This window comes from Oncorhynchus tshawytscha, linkage group LG16 (genome assembly GCF_018296145.1).
Source record: "Oncorhynchus tshawytscha isolate Ot180627B linkage group LG16, Otsh_v2.0, whole genome shotgun sequence".
Lineage (NCBI taxonomy): Eukaryota > Metazoa > Chordata > Actinopteri > Salmoniformes > Salmonidae > Oncorhynchus > Oncorhynchus tshawytscha.
The window spans coordinates 45,581,421-45,600,553 of record NC_056444.1 but is presented as its reverse complement, the minus strand read 5'-3'; the positions used below and the strand labels follow the sequence as shown (position 1 = coordinate 45,600,553).

Here is a 19,133-nt window from a genome sequence, read left to right as displayed (position 1 = left end):
CACTGCGCCCGGCTCGCCACAGGAGTCACTAGTGCGCGATGGGACAAGGACATCCCTGCCGGACAAACCCTCCCCTAACCCAGACGCCGCTGGGCCAATTGTGCACCACCCCATGAGTCTCCTGGTCGCAGCCAGCTGCGCCAGAGCCTAGACTCGAACCAAGAATCTCTAGTGGCACAGCTAGCACCACGATGCAGTGCCTTAGACCACTGCGCCACTCAACCAAGGTCAAGTTAGACAGCTGACCATGACACTGTGAAGGCTCTAACAGACCTCTCTGACAGTCTGGGAACAAGGGAGGACATCTCCCTGACAACTGACAGATCAAAGGGTCACAGGGTCATGGCTATGGCTGACTGACCATTCCCTAAAGCCAAAATGATTCAGTACGCTGCATTTGGAAGTTGACCTTCGTCCCAGATCTAGGGTCAGCTTAATCATATTCTGACGCTTTGCAGTGGTTATGCGGAGAGACTTATGCCATATCCAGTGATGTCATGGCTTTGGGCATACCCGTGTGTGGCTGCTAGACTAACTTTGTGCCCAATCAAATCTCATTCATTCCTAGAATTTCTGCTCAAAAGAACCCTGTTACCCTGTACATATTGCATGCATACATCTGCATTTGATTCAGGCGTTGAGAGGGAAAGATCAGCTCAATCTTCTATTACACATGGTGTCAGACATTACCTGACTATGACAGAGGGAGGGAGAGACAGCGGGGGACAGAGATGGAGAGGAGGAGAGAGATAGTTTAGAGAGTGATGATCAGTGAGCTGTAGCATGTGGTGGATAGCTAATCATGGTCTCCCTCTGGAGAAACATACAGCCGCCTCTCAGGTTATTGAGAGATAATGGGATTCTCAGAGTCCCGCCACACAGCTTAAGACAGCGATGAAATCTAAAGATAAATAATGCAAATTTCGGTTTGTCTCTCTCTGTGCGTTAGGATTCCAGTGCACCCTTGGGTGTGATGAAAGATTGAGAGAGACCCCCCCTCACCCGTCACCTCGCAGGAGAGAGACACACCAGCACCTGACTGACAAACATGTCCGACGAGGTCCTTTTAGAGCTCTGTCAATCTCCACATGACAGTCTGGGCAACCTTGTGTCCAGCCCCAATGGGGTTTCCTAATGGATGGGTGTGCTGTAACTCCCTACGGCTACACCAGGCATAACATACACCTGAGAGAATACTGCTTTAATACACTACCCTCCTACCCGTTGGTGTGTGTGGACCCTTGGTGATGTGGACACCGAGGAACTTCAAGCTCTCGGCCCTGTCAATGTGGTTGGGGGCGTGCTCGGCCATCCGTTTCCTGTAGTCCATGATCAGCTCCTTTCTGTTGTCTTGGCACCACACATCCAGGTCACTGACCTCCTCTCTATAGGTGGTCTCATTGTCGTCAGTGATCAGGCCTACCACTGTTGTGTCGTCAGCAAAAGTAATGATGGTGTTGGAGTCATAACTACATAATAATGAAACACAAGCAGTAGTTTGAGTAGGCTACATCTGTTCATCCCCACCACAATCAAAAAAACAATGGAAAATGCAAAACCTGTAATTAAAACATAACCTTTAAGAGCCTCCCGGGTGGCGCAGTGGTCTAAGGCACTGCATCGCAGTGCTAGCTGTGCCACCATAGACTCTGGGTTCGTGCCCAGGCTCTGTCGTAGCCGGCCATGACCGGGAGGTCTGTGGAGTGACGTACAATTGGCCTAGCGTCGTCTGGGTTAGGGAGGGTTTGGCCAGTAGGGATATCCTTGTCTCATTGCGCACTAGCGACTCCTGTGGCGGGCCGGGCGCAGTGCACGATAACCAGGTCGCCAGGTGCACGGTGTTTCCTCCGACACATTGGTGCGGCTGGCTTCCGGGATGGATGCGCACTGTTGGTTGTGTTTCGGAGGATGCATGGCTTTCGACTTTCGTCTCTCCCAAGCCCGTATGGGAGTTGTAGCGATGAGACAGGATAGTAACTACTAACAATTGGATACCACAAAATTGGAGAGAAAAGGGGGTAAATAACAAACATAACCTTTAGCACATTTGATCATATCACCTCCACCTTACCGGCCACCCTAGACCCACTTCAGTTTGCATACCGCCCTAAACAGGTCCACAGACGATGCAATCGCCATCATACTGCACACTGCCCTATCCCATCCCATCTGTACAAGAGGAATAACTATGTAAGAATGCTGTTCATTGACTACAGCTCAGCAGTCAACACCATAGCACCCTCCCTCCAAGCTCATCATCAAGTTGGAGGCCCTGGGCCTCAACCCTGTCCAATTGGGTTCTGGACTTTATGACGGGCCGCCCCCGGGTGGTGAAGGTAGAAAACAACATCTCCACCTCGCTGATCATCAACACTGGGGCCCCACAAGGGTGCATGCTCAGCCCCCTCCTGTACTGCCTGTTCACCCATGACTGAGTGACCATGCACACCTCCAACTCAATCAACAAGTTTGCAGACAACACAATAGTAGTGGGCTTGATTACCAACAACGACGAGTCAGCCTACAGGGAAGAGGTGAGGGCACTCAGAGTGTGGTGTCAGGAAAACAACCTCTCACTCAACGTCAACAAAACAAAGGAGTTGATTGTGGACTTCAGGAAACAGCAGAGGGAGCAGCCCTCTATCCACATCGAGGAGGCTGAAGAAATTTGGCTTGTCACCAAAAACCCTGACTAACTTCTACGGATCCACAATCGAGAGCATCCTGTCGGGCTATATCATAGCCTGGTACGGCAACTGCCTCGCCCGCAAGGATCTCCAGATGGTAGTGAGGTCTGCACAACACATCACCGGGGGCAAACTACCTGCCCTCCATGACACCTATAGCACCCAATGTCACAGGAAGGCAAACAAGATAATCAAAGACAACAACCACCTGAAGGCGAGGTCAGTGCAGGTGCTACCATCCAGAAGGCGAGGTTAGTGCAGGTGCATCAAAGCTGGGACCGAGAGACTGAAAAATAGCTTAAATCTCAAGGCCATCAGACTGCTAAACAGGAACCACTAACTCAGAGAGGCTGCTGCCTACATGGAGACCCAATCACTGGCCACTTTAACAAATGGATCACTAGTCACTTTAAACAATAACACTTTAAATAAAGCCACTTTAATAATGTTTACATATCTTACATTACTCATATCATATGTATATACTGTATTTTATACCATCTAGTGCACCTTGCCTATGCCGCCTGGCCATCGCTCGTCCATACACTACCATTCAAAAGTTTGGGGTCACTTAGAAATGTCCTTGTTTTTGAAAGAAAAACACATCTTTTGTCCATTAAAACATCAAATTGATCAGAAATACAGTGTAAACATGGTTCATGTTGTCAATGACTATTGTAGCTGGAAACGCCTGATTTTTAATGAATATCTACATAGGCGTACAAAGGCCCATTATCAGCAACCATCACTCATGTGTTCCAATGGCACGTTGTGTTAGCTAATTCAAGTTTATCATTTTAAAAGGCTAATTGATCATTAGAAAACCCTATTGTAATTATGTTAGCACAGCTGAAAACTGTTGTTTCTGATTAAAGAAGCAATAAAACTGGCCTTCTTTAGACTAGTTGAGTATCTGGAGCACCAGCATTTGTGGGTTTGATTACAGGCTCAAAATGGCCAGAAACAAAGAACTTTCTTCTGAAACTCATTAGGCTATTCCTGTTCTGAGAAAGGAAGGCTATTTCATGCAAGAAATTGCCAAGAAACTGGAGATCTCGTACAACGCTGTGTACTACTCCCTTCACAGAATAGAACTGGCTCTAACCAGAATAGAAAGAGGAGTGGGAGGCCCCGATGCACAACTGAGCTAGACACATTAGAGTGTCTAGTTTGAGAAACAGACGCCTCACAAGTCCTCAACTGGCAGCTTCATTAAATAGTACCCGCAAAACTCCAGTCTCAATGTCAACAGTGAAGAGGCGACTCGGGATGCTGGCATTCTAGGCAGAGTTCCTCTGTCCAGTGTCTGTGTTCTTTAGCCCATCTTAATCTTTTCTTTTTAACGGCCAGATGTGGCTTTTTCATTGCAACCCTGCCTAGAAGGCCAGCATCCCAGAGTTGCCTCTCACTGTTGACGTTGAGACTGGTGTTTTACGGGTAAAATGTATTGAATTTCTAAGTGACCCCAAACTTTTGAACGGTAGTGTATATTTATATGTTCCATATTCTCATTCACCCCTTTTAGCTTTGTATGTATTAGGTATTTGTTGGGGAACTGTTAGATTACATGTTAGATATTACTGCACTGTCGGAACCAGAAGCACAAGTATTTCGCTACACTCGCATAAACATCTGCTAACTATGTGTCTGTGACCAATAACACTTTATTTGATTATAATAACAAAACAGAGCTAGCAATAACGTCTTTCTCACAACCTTTGGTCTTAACAATTAATGGTCATGGCATTTTAGTCATTTAGAAGAGCAACTTACAGGAGCAATTAAGTGTCTTGCTCAGGGGCACAGACAGATTTTACACCTAGTCGGCTTGGGGATTCAAACCGGTGACCTTTAGTTTACTGGCCAAACACTCTTAACCACTAGCCTACTTGCTCCATTACCCTCTATCAGCCCAACAGTCCATATTTAGTTAACACTGGGTGTCTTGGGTTTGACTCGAAGTCTGTAGTGTATTAGAAAACTACAAAGGCTACAGCGAACAACCAGCTTTCCAAACCCCCCCCCCCTGACCTCAGTGTCCAGAGACTGCCCAATCACCAGTCCCCTACTCCCAGTCACCGCCATGACCAGGGCAGGTACCCATCACTCACACCCAGTCACAGGGACGCCTGTCAGGGCAGTGTCAGTGCCAGGGGAGAGGTGGGTGTTACATCAACACTCTATCCATAGCCGGCTCTTCTGTATGTTTGTTGACTTTCACTACCTTTGAATCGGTCTTCTTCCGGCCTGTCTATCTCTCTGCAGCTAGTAGAAACCACACAGTTAGCCTTCTGTCCTTGGCAGCTGTATGGTAATGTGTCTTTTTAGTCTTTCTTACCTCTGACTGCTTCATGTAGACTACTGTGTTCATTTTCCATCTCTCTCTCTCTCTCTCTCTCTCTCTCTCTCTCTCTCGGTTGGGTTCCACCTGTCTGCATCCCTGTTACACCCACAATTTAGGCTTCAGGAACTTTAGGGTAATTTGCCACCTCTCTTTCTGACTCACCTATCTTTGATGTGTGTTTCCCATACTCTGTTGGTTTCGCTTTCACATAACTTCTCCTTCTCCTCCTAAGTGTTGAGAGTACAGCCACTTGTGCCATTCTCTTGTTGTTTCTGGTTCTCCGTTGGAGGGAGAAATCTCTTGAAAACGATCAGATAATCCACCCATTATTGAAGCTGTGAGCAGTCTGGGGCTGTAGGATGCAGCCCGAGGTGTTCATTAAGTTTGGAAGAGGTGTGACGGTGTCTAGAACATTATCTGACTACAAGATGATAGCCTACAGCCCCCCAAAATGAGTTAGTTCAGAACAAATTCATATTTTACAATGACGGCCTGCCCCGGCCAAACCCTCCCCTAAATCTGGGCCAAATGTGCGCCGCCCTATGGGACTCAAGATCATGGCCGGTTGTGATACAGGCTGGGAATGAACCAGGGTCTGTAGTGACACCTCTAGCACTGAGATGCAGTGCCTCAGACTGCTGAAAAACTTGAGAGCCCCGATATTGCTTGATTGTGTCCAACTTCCAATTTTAGCTAGATCAGTGGTCACCAAACTTTTGAAAATTATTATTATTATTATTATAAAAATTAATATATATTTCAAAACTCGAGCTTTGATAACAAAATAGATCAGTTGGTGTGGCACTTGAGAGGCACAGCTGAGCATAAATTGAAATTATTTGCTTTTTTATTTTACTGGACTGATGGTACCTGCATCTGATGGTAATGGTGCTTTCAAGACAACTGGGAACTCAGAAAAAACAAGTTCAAATCATGACGCCAGTGATCTTCTGTTCGGAAAGTCTGAGCTCTAAAAATATACCAAAGTTTCCGACTTGGAATTCTGAGTTCAAAACTATTTTTTCCAGTCAAATAAAAAAAATGTGTTCCCAGTTGTCCTGAACACAATGAAGTCGGAGATTTCCGAGTTCCCAGGTGTTTTGAACACAGCATTAGTCTCACGAGCTGCTAATAATAATAAAAACACAGTGCTATCGATACACCTGGCTACTCATTCATTGCAGCGCCAGTGGAAGTATGTTTTGTAGGGCGATTAGTGTTGAATAAAAACAGTGTTGACAGTGCTGAATAAAGACAGACATGAACTCACTCATAAAAACAGCAGCTATTTTCTGTATTTTATGAATACAGATTCATAAAAGTTATGAATCTCACATAGGCTAGTATCAAATTTAGCTGCGGCCGGGGTAGTGGAAACTGTAGGGACGGTGATTTGAGCTATCCGATTGGGCAGTGCAGTAAGCGCACTCAATTTAGACGGAGTTAGTTTTTTCAGTCAAATGAAATGGTTCAAATGGGAACACTTTGACTACCCTGTGAGCAGGGCTGCTGCATCAAGTGTACCTACCGCAAACAGCGCAACACAACAAAAAAAGGAGCGTAAGCCTTTATCGTCGATGACTACTTTACTGTCCCCAGTCCACCTGGTCGCGCTGCTGCTCCAGTTTCGCTCCTGCTCCTGTTCACCGGACGTGATACCTGTCCCAGACCTGCTGTTTTCAACTCTCTAGAGACAGCAGGAGCGGTAGAGATACTCTGAATGATCGACGATGAAAAGCCAACTGTCATTTACTCCTGAGGTGCTGACCTGTTGCACCCTCTTTAACCACTGTGATTATTATTATTTGACCCTGCTGGTCATCTATGAACATTTGAACATCTTGGCCATGTCCTGTTATAATCGCCACCTGGCACAGCCAGAAGAGGACTGCCCACCCCTCATAGCCTGGTTCCTCTCTAGGTTTCTTCCTAGGTTCTTGCCTTTCTAGGGAGTTTTCCTAGCCACTGTGCTTTTACACCTGCATTGCTTGCTGTTTGGGGTTTTAGGCTGGGTTTCTGTGACATCAGCTGATGTAAGAAGGACTTTATGAATAACTTTGATTGATTGATTGAAGCCTTTATTGTTGGCTTTTCTATAGAAATGGTGATCGACTAGGAATGCCTTAAAGATCGACCGGTTGGTAACCACTGATCTAGATGAACGCTTATCAGATCTGCAAGAGGACTGCATAACTTCCTCACGACTTAACCTCTCTGGATATGTGGGACGGTAGAGTCCCACCACGCCAACAGCCAGTGAAAGTGCAGGGCGCCAAAGTCAAAACAACAAAAATCTCATAATTAAAATTCCTCAAGCATACAAGTATTTTACCACATTTTAAAGATACAATTCTCGTTAATTCAGCCACAGTGTCTGATTTCAAAAAGGCTTTACAGCTAAAGCACCACAAACGATTATGTTAGGTCACCACCAACTCACAGAAAAACACAACCATTTTTCCAGTCAAAGAGAGGAGTCACAAAAAGCACAAATAGAGATAAAAATGAATCACTAACCTTTGATGATCTTCATCAGATGACACTCATAGGACTTCATGTTACACAATACATGTATGTTTTGTTCGATAAAGTGCATATTTATATTCAAAAATCTAATTTTACACTGGCGCGTTATGTTCAGTAGTTCTAAAACATGCAGTGATTTTGCAGAGAGCCACATCAATTTACAGAAATACTCATCATAAATGTTGATAAAAAGACAAGTGTTATACATGGAATTAGAGATATACTTCTCCTTAATGCAACCGCTGTGCCAGATTTTAATTTTTTTTTACAGAAAAATCAAACCATGCTATAATCCGAGTACAGCGATCAGACAACAAAGCAGCCAAAAAGATATCCTCCATATTGTGTAGTCAACATTAGTCAGAAATAGCATTATAAATATTCACTTTCCTTTGATGATCTTAATCAGAATGCACTCCCAGGAATCCCAGTTCCACAATAAATGTTTGATTTGTTTTCTAAAGTTCATCATTTATGTCCAAATAGCTTCTTTTTTTAGGGCGTTTGGTAAACAAATCCAAACACTCGTTCAGGTCCAGCCGAACGTCGGACCAACAGTTCAAAAAGTTCTGGTACAGCCCGTAGAAACTTGTCAAACTAAGTATAGAATCAATCTTTAGGATGTTTTTATCATAATTATTCAATAATGTTCCAACCGGAGAATTCCTACGTCTGTAGAAAAGCAATGGAATGAGAGCTAACTCTCTCGTGACCGCGCGTCGCGAGCCTGTGGCACTCTGCCAGACACCTGGCTCAATCCCCTCTCATTCGCCCCCACTTCACAGTAGAAGCCTCAAACAAAGTTTTCACCAGCCATATGAGTTCTGTTAAACTCACAGACATCATTCAAACAGTTTTAGAAACTTCAGAGTTTGTTCTAACCAATATTACTAATGACACTAATAACATGCATATATTAGCATCTATAGTAGCAGGCAGTTTACTCTGGGCACCTTATTCATCCAAGCTACTCAATACTGCCCCCTGTCACCAAGAAGTTTTAAGATAATTAATAACAAGGACAGGGGAAAGTAAACAGTGGACGTTGAGTAAGACTAGCATCCTTACAGAGGATATATTCATGATGTCCTCTTCGTCAGCACATACCGTAAAACCTGCTCTCTAATTGTCTTATTGAGAGGTCAAAAGGCAGCGCTTGCCTTAATTATAGTCCAGTGCAGGGGTGTCAAAATCATTCCATGGAGGGCCTAGTGTCTGCTGCATTTAGTTTTTTCCTTTCAATTAACACCTAGAAAACTGGGTGCGGGGTTCCTCAATCAAGTACAAGGGAGGAGGGAAAATCTGCAGACACACGTGGTCTAGTGCCTGTAAGCATAGCACAAGGGAACTCCACCAGGGACAGAGCGCAACTGCCAAAACGTATGACTGTCCAAAACGGCAACTCCCAACAAGTGCACGTAACATGTGGGGGAGATTAGTCTGGGCCTACAGTAACATAAAGGGTACATTTGTCCCCTATAAGTGAGTTCTTGAGTATTTTTCTCAATGCATATATTTAAATATCTAAATCATAGAATTGTTATACAGAAAGAGTGTTATAACTACATTACATATTGTTATTATACTCCGCAGGTGGGTTAGATGAGACACCAAATATTCTAGATTAGAATAATCCTATGTTGTGTTACTAAACGCCTGCATATACAGTGCCTTCAGAACTTCTTCATACCCTTTGACTTATTCCACATTTTGTTGTTACAGCCTGAATTTAATCCTCTGCTTTTCCACATGCTTCAAATGATCACCGAATGAATCAAACTACCACTCCACTTTCATCATCTTACAGGGTTAGCGAGTGTTGGCCTTCCGCAGGCTAGAAACAACAACAAACACACAGTTTTTCTTCTGCTGGGTGCCTAATTAATTGGTCCCTGTGCAGCTTGTAAGTCTTTACACACTTTAATTACCATATTTTTTAAAGCAGAGACCACTACAGCAGCGGAGGCCTTACAGGTCAGACATGCTTTGGTGTTACAGTGCCTTCAGAAAGTGTTCATACCCATTGACTTGATCCACATTTAGCTGTTTTTCTCACACATCTACACACAAAACGAATTGAAAACATGTTTTAGACATTTTGCCAATTTATTGATCATTAATTTAAATAAGTATTCATGCCCTTTTGCTATGACACTTCAAATTGAGCTCAGTTCCATCCACTTTCCTTGGACATTACAACTCAATTGGAGTCCGCCTGTGGCCAATTTCATTGTGTGGACATGATTTAGAAAGAAACACACCTGTCTATATACAGTAAGTTCCCACAGTTGACCATGCATATCAGAGCAGAAACTATACCATGTAGTCCAAGGAATTGTCTGTAGATCTCACAGATAGAATTGTGATGAAGCATACATCTGGGGAAGGGTATAGAACAATTTCTAGAATGTTGAGCAAAAAATATGGAACTACCCAGACTCTGCCTAGAGCTGGCCGTCTGACCAAACTGAGAACCGGGCAAGAATGACCTTGGTCAGGGAGGTGACCAAGAACCCAACTGACAGAACTACAGAGTTCCTTGGCTGAGATGGGAGAACCTTCCAGAAGGACAACAGTCTCTATGGCACTTCACCAATCTGGGCTTTATGGGAGAGTGGCCAGACGGAAGCTACTTCTGAGAAAAAGACACATGAAATCACGCCTGGTTTAAAAGAAGGCACGTGATAGACTGAGCGCATAAGGCAAAACATTCTGTAGTCTGATGAGACAAAAAAAAATATTTATGCAAAGTGCTATGTCTGGTGAACCAGGCACAGCTCATCACCTGTCTAACACCATCCCTACTGTGAAGCATGGTGGTGGCAGCATCATTCTATGGGGATGCTTTTCGGTGACAGGGACTGGGAGACTGGTAAGGGTAGAGGGAACAATGAATGGAGCCAAATACAGATAAATAATTGATGAGAACCTGTTTCAGAGAGCAACCTCAGACTGGGGCGAAGATTTAAGTTCCAACAGGACAATGACCCCAAGCATTCAGCAAAGCAATGCTGGAATGGCGTCAGAACAAGAATGTCAAAGTTATTGACTGGCCCAGCAAAAGCCCAGAAATGAAACCAAGTCTTCCACATCTAAGTTAACAGAGCATGAGAAAATCTGCAAGGAAAAATTTGAGAAGATCTAGATGTTCAAAGCTGATACAGACATACAGTACACAATATGACTCAAAGCTGTAGGTGCAAAAATTTCTAAAAACATGTTTCCAATTTCTTATTATGGGCTATTGTGTGCAGATGGGAGAGAATTTTTGATTTAACCAATTCTGAAATCACACTGTAACACAGTGTAATGTGGAATAAGATATGTGGATTTATCAATGTGGAAGCACTGAAAATGTGCTTGTCTCTAGCCGTGTTCTTCCACAGAATAATAGTCTGTTCTCTGGGTTAAATGGGGGGGGGTTGACAAGATGTGGTCTCTTACATAAGGTGTGGAGGTTTAGCTAGAAATCATCAAGATCTTGTTCTATGCACTAAAGGTGCACTTTATAGCTTCTATTTCTGGCCAACAGTGTGGCCCTGTCACTTGTTTGTGTCTGTTTTGGAGTACTGGTGTGTAACGATGTACGCTGACAGTCAGGACGCAAGTTCAGGGACTGAATACGTTTAATAAATAAATGAACAAAACAAGTACCCCAAATAGCGCACCGACATGGAACAGAAACAATGACGACTGGGGAAGAAAGCAATGGGAGTGACATATATAGGGCAGGTAATCAAGGAGGTGATGGAGTCCAGGTGAGTGTCATTATGCGCCTAAAGCTGGTGACAGGTGTGCGCCAGCGTCCTGATAGGTCTAAATTGAATGACGTTTAGTTGCAGTGGAAAGAAGCTACGGAGTACTCCTTTAACTGGTTACGACTGCTGTAGTTTATCACATTGCAGTCTGGTTAGACATGTATTGGATGTCTGTCTGACTTCTGGATAATGAGAGAGTGTGTCTGAATGTCTGCTCAACATTATCGATACTGTCATGGATTAAAGTCAAACAAAATGTGGATCACTACATAGACCAATACACCTAATCACGAAAGCCTACACCAGAGAGAAAATACCACTATTCCAACAGGAAAGAAGTGGGTGGAAATATATTCTTATTTCGGGCTTCAGAATGTATTCAAACCCCTTGACTTTTTTCCACATTTTGTTGTTACAGCCTGAATTTAAAATGTATTCAATTGAGATTGTCTACACACAATACTCCATCATTTTAAAGTAAAATTATGTTTTAGACATTTTTACAAACTAATTAAAAATGAAAAGCTGGAGTGTCTTAAGTCAATTATTCAACCCTTTTATTACAGCAGAACTAAATATGTTCAGGAGTAAAAATGTGCTTAACAAGTCACATAATAAGTTGCACTCTCTGTGCAAAAGTTGTTTAACATGATTTTGGAATAACAACCACATCTCTGTACCCCACACATACAAGGTCTGTATAAGGTCACCCAGTTAAGCAGTGGATTTCAAACACAGATTCAACCACAAACACAAGGGAGGTTTACCAATGCCTCGCAGAGAAGGGCGACTATTGGTAGATGAGAACTAAAAACAAAAAAACAGGCATTAAATATCCCTTTGGTGAAGTTATTAATTACACTTTGGATGGTGTATCGAAAGAGACATCCTTCCTAACTCAGTTGCTGGAGAGGAAGGAAACAGCTCAGGGATTTCCCCAAGAGGCCAATGTTGACTTTACAACACTTAGAGTTTAATGGCTGTGAAAACTGAGGATGGATCAACAACATTGTAGTTACTCCACAATACTAACATAAATGACAGAATGAAAAGAAGGAAGCCTGTACAGAATAAAACATTCCAAAACATGCATCCTGTTTGCAATAAGGCACTAAACTAAAACTGAGACAAAATGTGGCAAAGAAATTTCCTTCATGTCCGAATATAAATGTCATGGATCCTTCCAGGAACTTTCATTACGCACATCTGTCCCCTATTCCCACTGATTAGTACTTGTATAAGTGTGCCCTTTGGTTTCCATTGGGCAGTCCATTATTGTTACTACGTATTTTGGTGCGTGTGAGTACCTGCACTGTGTGTTTTGGGCTTTCGTATCCTTGTGGATTGCACAGATGATTACGGGTCTCGTCCCATGTGTTAATCATTGTGCGCGTGTGTTATTTATTCGACGTACTCCTCGCTCTTTCATTTTGGGTTTCTACCCTGTGTTTTGTTACGTGTTTGTTTGGTCTTCGTCCCCATGCCTCTACACGGCACGCCGTAATTTGGGCTTAATTTTTAGAAACTATTACGCATTCCTGCGCCTGTCTCCCGAATCTCTTCATTTACAACAAAGCATTATTTTGGGGGGAAATCCAACACAACACATCACTGACTACCACTCTTCATATTTACAAGCATGGTGGTGGCTGCATCATGTTATGGGTTTACTTGTCATCGGAAATAAATAAACATTTGGATAAAAATAAATGGAATACAGCTAAGCACAGGCAAAATCCTTGAGGAAATCCTGGTTCAGTCTGCTTTTCAACAGACACTGGGAGATAGGTTATTGTCCTGCTGAAAGGTGAATCTAAAACATGAGGCCAAATATACGCTGGAGTTACTTACTAACATTACATTGAATGTTCCTGATTGGCCTAGTTACAGTTGTGACTTAAAACGGCTTGAAAATCTATGCAAAACTTAAAAATAGCTGTCTAACAATGATCAACAAGCAACTTGACAGAGCTTGAATATTTTTTTATAGAATAATGTGCAATATTGTACAATCCAGGTGTGAAAAGCTCTTAGAGACTTACCCAAAAAGACTCACAGCTGTAATCACTACCAAATGAGATTCTAACATGTATTGACTCAGGGGGGTTGAATACTTATGTAAATTAGATATTTATGTATTTAATATTCAATACATTTGCAAACATTTCTAAAAACATGTTTTAACTTCGTCATTATGGGGTATTGTGTGTGGATGGGTGAGAAAACCCCCACAATTTAATCCATTTTCAATTCAGGCTGTAACACAAAATGTGGAATAAGTCAAGGGGTATGAACACTTTCAGACAGCACTTTATGAGTTGTGTAGCTCATTTAGACAGCAGACAATGACTTAGCTAATGACATTGACAAACAGTGATAAAACATGATATAATCACTTCATGAGAATCAGTGGAAGCACAGCTAACAATTCTAGGGAGAGAGAACATTTTTGTAAAGTTACCCATAATGTTCCCCAGATACAGTATTTGAGTGTCCACGTTGATGGAATATTCTTCTAACCCTCAGAAAACTGGACACAGGAATGTTCTTGAAACATGTCTAGAACATTAATATTGGATATTCTGAGAACATGGTAACCATGTTCTCTGTAAGTTCTGTTTGATATTTAGGGATGTTCTCCTAACTTTAATGCCAAAACATGCTAAATAGGTTCTCAGGAGGTTCTTGCTAATTTACAGTGCATTCTAAACATTTTTTTGGTACCCTTCCCCAGATCTGTGCCTCGGCACAATCCTGTCAAAGCTCTACTGACAATTTCTTTGACCTCATGGCTTGGTTTTTGCTCTGACATGCACTGTCAACTGTGGGACATTATATAGACAGGTGTGTGCCTTTCCAAATCATGTCCAATCAATTGAATTTACCACAGGTGGACTCCAATCAAGTTGTAGAAACATCTCAAGGATGATTCATGGAAACAGAATGCACCTGAGCTCAACTTAGAAACTCATAGCAAAGGGTATGAATACTTATGTAATTGAGGCATTTGTTTTTTTATGTTTAATACATTTGAAAAAATGTCTAAAAAACGGTTTTTGCATTGTCATTTTTGTAGATTGATTAGTTAAAAAAAAGAAAATTAGAATAAAGCTGTAACATAACAAAATGTGGAAAAAGTCAAGGGATCTAACTTCCTGATTACTGACATACAGGAAGGTTCTTGCAAGGTTCCCATGGAACGTGTCCAAAACAATATCTTCTATTTTGAGAACATGACAACCTTGTTCTGTGTAAATTTGGTGGGATGTTGATAGAATATTCTCCCAACCTTTAGAAAACTGGACACAGGAAGGTTCTTGCAACGTTCCAATGCAACGTGTATAGAACATTAATATTGAACACTCTGACAACATGTAGAATTAGTCTTCTCCTAAACCCTTAGAAAATCTCTGTTTTGAAAAAGACCATCTGTATGACCAAAAATATGATATTTACATGTTGTAAATATAAATAATAAATGTTTGAATCATATCGATGCTACATATGCTTTCAAAATGAGAAGTTGCTTATTATGTTCAATTGAACTTCAGCAGTGGTGGAAAAAGTAGTTTAAGAATGAATCCATACATTATCATCCTTTACATTTGGTGTTGCATAATCTTAACGAACATCTTGAAAATGAATTAGCATAATGCATCAATAAATGTCTATAGTTGGAGACAAAAATACAGATATCTGGGTGGCAGTAGTTTATGAATGAATCCATATATTATCATGATTTACATTTAGTGTAGCATAATCTTAACAAACGTCTTGAAAATGACAGCCCCAATGGCAAAACAAGTGAATACAATTACATTGGTCTTCTGCAAAATAAGCACCACCACTTTGCGATATGAGTAGAACATTTTTGAATGAATCCTCTCTCGCAGTCATCATATTTTACTCCTTCGGATTCGGCTCGTCGGCTCAGTTGACGCCCAAGAAAAGAACCAGACAGCGTCCTCTAGAGGTTAGAACCTACTTTAATCCAATTGCGCACGAAGGTGAAATCAATGGAGACGAAGATTCTATGAAATTACTACAGCGTAGTTGGCGTGACGGGGGTAACCGCTGTCTATAAATGGCGGGACGCGTTGTATCCGAACATACCTATAAACTTTGCCTCAACGGGTTTCCAACCGCTGCAAGAGGCAAATAACATCCTTTCTAGTTGGTTTGCTATAATTGAAGGTTATCAGAGGTGTTGCGAGTGACAATAGCCAGAACACAAAACTAAGGTAAGTTTGGATCACCTCAAATATATATATATATATATTTTTTTACATTAGATAATATCTCTGGACCTTCAGTTTGTGCATTGCAAAATAGTTTGCAAATATCTATTCATAAAGGATTTTCCAGTTTTACGGACCAATAGGCTATTGAAACGTACTATGTGCGTAAAACAGACAGAGAACTCCAAATTAGTTATACAATGCCAATGTCAACCAAATATCATATAGGATGCTTTTTTTTCTAGTATATTTCCACTAATAATGATATCTTCTCTTGTTTTCGAACAAATGGCCAAGTTACCATGAAGTCCACCTTCCTGATCATTCTGGCATCTCTGGCAGTCTGCAACCTGACCGTGGCTCGAGGACAGAGCATCCCCGATCAAGAGAAAACGGGAGACCGGCAGATAGATGACATCGTCCTACAGAGGGCGGAGGGCATCCTGCTCCGCTCCATTCTAAAGATGACAGAGGATGAGGATGGTGTGAATGGTGCGTAATAGCTTTTGAATCGATTTTGTGTTTTGGCAAACTGGCCGAGTTTGACACGAACCGGGGGTGTTTTACATTGAATTGAAAAGCAAAGAATTTAACACAATTGAAGACATTAATTCTAGTTATGCTTTTGTATACCTGTTTTAAAGTTACCTAGAAAGAAACATTTCTATTCGTTTCAGAAAGACCAGATTAACTCAATAATTTCGATTGTTTGTAATTTTTTTCATTAACAAATAACCCAACATTTACAAGATGTTTCATTCATGTTTTGTGCAACATTAACGTGAATACATTAATAGATTGTGTTATTTGTTAGGATGCAAATCTATTTGGAGAGAGCAACCGGCAAAGCACCCGTGAAACGCATCCAATATTTTCCAGGAGTTAATACTGGCATCAAAGCACAAATGTCTATATTTTAATGGTGAAATAATGAAAACAGAATAGAATAAATATGTTTGACATAACCTACGTTTTCATGTTCATGTATGTTCAATGGAAATACATGTACACATGGCATAACAAGCGGTGGCAGATTTATATTTTCCCCTGTCAGTAAACTAATCAGGTTGTCATTTTAATTTTACAGAGGCATTGTCCTCTCAGCCAGAGTGGCTAGTGAAGCGGCAACACCCTGGTAAACGAGAGGAGGACGAGGACGAAGACGAAGACTCAGGGGAGGTCCAGAAAAGACAGCACCCAGGAAAACGTGAAGACGAAATTGACTCTTTTGTGGGGCTCCAGAAAACGCAGCATCCAGGCAAGCGCTCAATGCTGGAGCAGATTACAGAGAACTCCGCATTTCTAAGTGAACTCTCCAAACGGCAGCACCCGGGCAAGCGCTACCTGATGATGTACAGCAAGCGCCAGCATCCTGGCAGGCGAGATGTGGACGACGAGTCAGACGCAGGGGACCTCCAGGAGTTGGAGAAGCGCCAACATCCCGGCAAACGTTATTGGTATAACATGAGTCCGGAATTGGGCGCCAACAGTCCCTGTGACGTGCTGGACCCTGGCTGCAGTAAAGCCAACCTGTTGCTCGAGCTGTTAGACAACGTGACAAAGAGTCGCGCCGCGGAGAAGAGACAGCACCCGGGCAAAAGGTCCGCACCTGACGAGGATTTGACTGAACGGGAGTGACGAGTGGGCTGGCGCCTGCGAAATACTGTGTTGTTAAAAAAAAATCTGTGTGTAAATTGATACAAGTAATAATTTCAAGTGGTTTATTATGAATATAATATGGACCCCTCTGCTATGGGTAGTCTATAGTTTATTATGATTGCCAGAATCAGTAACGCTCAAAGGGATTTCAAGTTAATGAATAGCTTGTGTTGTTTGCTGGACCAATATTGTTGCCATGAGATGCTCAGAAATTTATTCGTTTTACAGATTAAGCCTACGTAGGCTTTAAATCTGCTCTCTTCGCTCTGGCCTTGAATTGCATGATTCTAAGTGTCAGAGTTATGTAGACCAAATTGACCTGTAGTTAGGTTTATGATTTAATGCGTTCAAGTTGTAAAACACAAGTGAATGTTCCCCGGACATATATAGTGGGTCTCTGGATTATTTTCTACTTGAATATATTGCATGGTATAAAAACGGATTATTATTGTACATTTTCTGTTACTTTTGCCTTAAAGGTTATTAGGTTATGTATCTACAACGCTGGTATAGGCCTACAATAAAACGCATTGGTACAGATCACGGAGCGTTGGTCTACAGTATATGTTTTTCGTTTGAAATTCAGATCTATTCAGAGAAAGCCTCTATCCTTAGCCTTGCAACTAACATGGAATAGGTTAATTATGCTTTTACTTTCCCCTACTGTGATTTCTAGATACAGTGGAAGAGATGGACACCAATTCGTTCCCACTGACACAACAATTACAGCGCCATTAGCTAAGTAAAACGCACCCACGTTCAGAGACGCACAACCAGTCAAAAGTTTGGGGTCACTTTTCAATGAAAACATACATGAAAGGAGTTGCAAAATGAATAGGAAATATTGTCAAGATGTTGACAAGGTTATAAATAATGATTTTTTTAAATGTTGAAATCAGCAAATCGCTCATCCACATGACGCCATACACGTGGTCTGTGGGTGTGAGGCCGGTTGGGCAAACTGCCAAATTCTCTAAAATTACATTGGAGGCGGCTCATGGTAGAGAAATTAACATTAAATTCTCTGGCAACAGCTCTGGTGGACATTCCTGCAGTCACCATGCCAATTGCACACTCCCTCAACTTGAGAGAGCTGTGGCATTGTGTTGGGTGACAAAACTGCACATTTTAGTACCATTTTATTGTGTCCAACACGAGGTGCACCTATATAATTATCATGCTGTTTAATCAGCTTCTTGATATGCCACACCTGTCAGGTGGATTGATTATCTTGGCAAAGGAGAAATGCTCATTAACAGGGATGTAAACTAATTTGTGCATAACATTTTGAGAAATTAGCATTTTGTGCATATTGAACATCAGCTCATGAAACATGGGACCAATACTTTACATGTTTATATTTTTTTTCAGTGTAGGATTTCCCAGCATTTTTGCAGGAGCTAGTCATTTCTATGCGATGTGGCCACAGGCACGTGAAGTACCATAATGAAACACACAGTGCGACCAAAACAAAACTCTACACACATGCAATAGCATATCTCACTCGATACAAAACATGGAATGAATATCTTGGTATCTCTGTTTTCTGTAGATCCACCTGCAACTGGACTCTTTATAAGATAACCTACTCTTGGCCATACTTTCCTCGTTCTCGATTCGGGGAAAGGGTTAACACACTGTAGCTACTTGCGCCGATACTCTCCCTCATGCGCGACTAGCAAGCTAGGGCTAAAACTTGTGAAAAAGTGAAATAGGTAGCTAGTTATCTGGTAGCTAGTTAAAGTTCATATTATCATGCAAAAATCTAGTCACGTTAATTTGTATTGACATTCATTTGAACATAGTCTACCTGTTGTCTGCTGTTTTCGTCTTTTCGTTTTGTGGGTAGAAATTTGGGACAAAATATCCACAGGAAAGTATTACTAAACCGACTTCAAAACGCCGGTCTCTGTGTGGCAAT

At 41.9% G+C, this 19,133-nt stretch overlaps 1 protein-coding gene across 1 annotated transcript; it reads left to right on the top strand.

The window, feature by feature from the left end:
• Window positions 1-15,285: 15,285 nt before the first annotated feature.
• On the top strand, window positions 15,286-17,760 carry LOC112216580 (pro-thyrotropin-releasing hormone-A-like). Its single transcript, XM_024376565.2, has 3 exons — window positions 15,286-15,556; window positions 15,851-16,045; window positions 16,641-17,760. Exons 2-3 carry the CDS (start codon window positions 15,856-15,858, stop codon window positions 17,189-17,191), a joined length of 741 nt encoding a protein of 246 aa, XP_024232333.1. The 5' UTR covers window positions 15,286-15,556; window positions 15,851-15,855; the 3' UTR covers window positions 17,192-17,760.
• The last annotated feature ends 1,373 nt before the right edge of the window (window positions 17,761-19,133 follow it).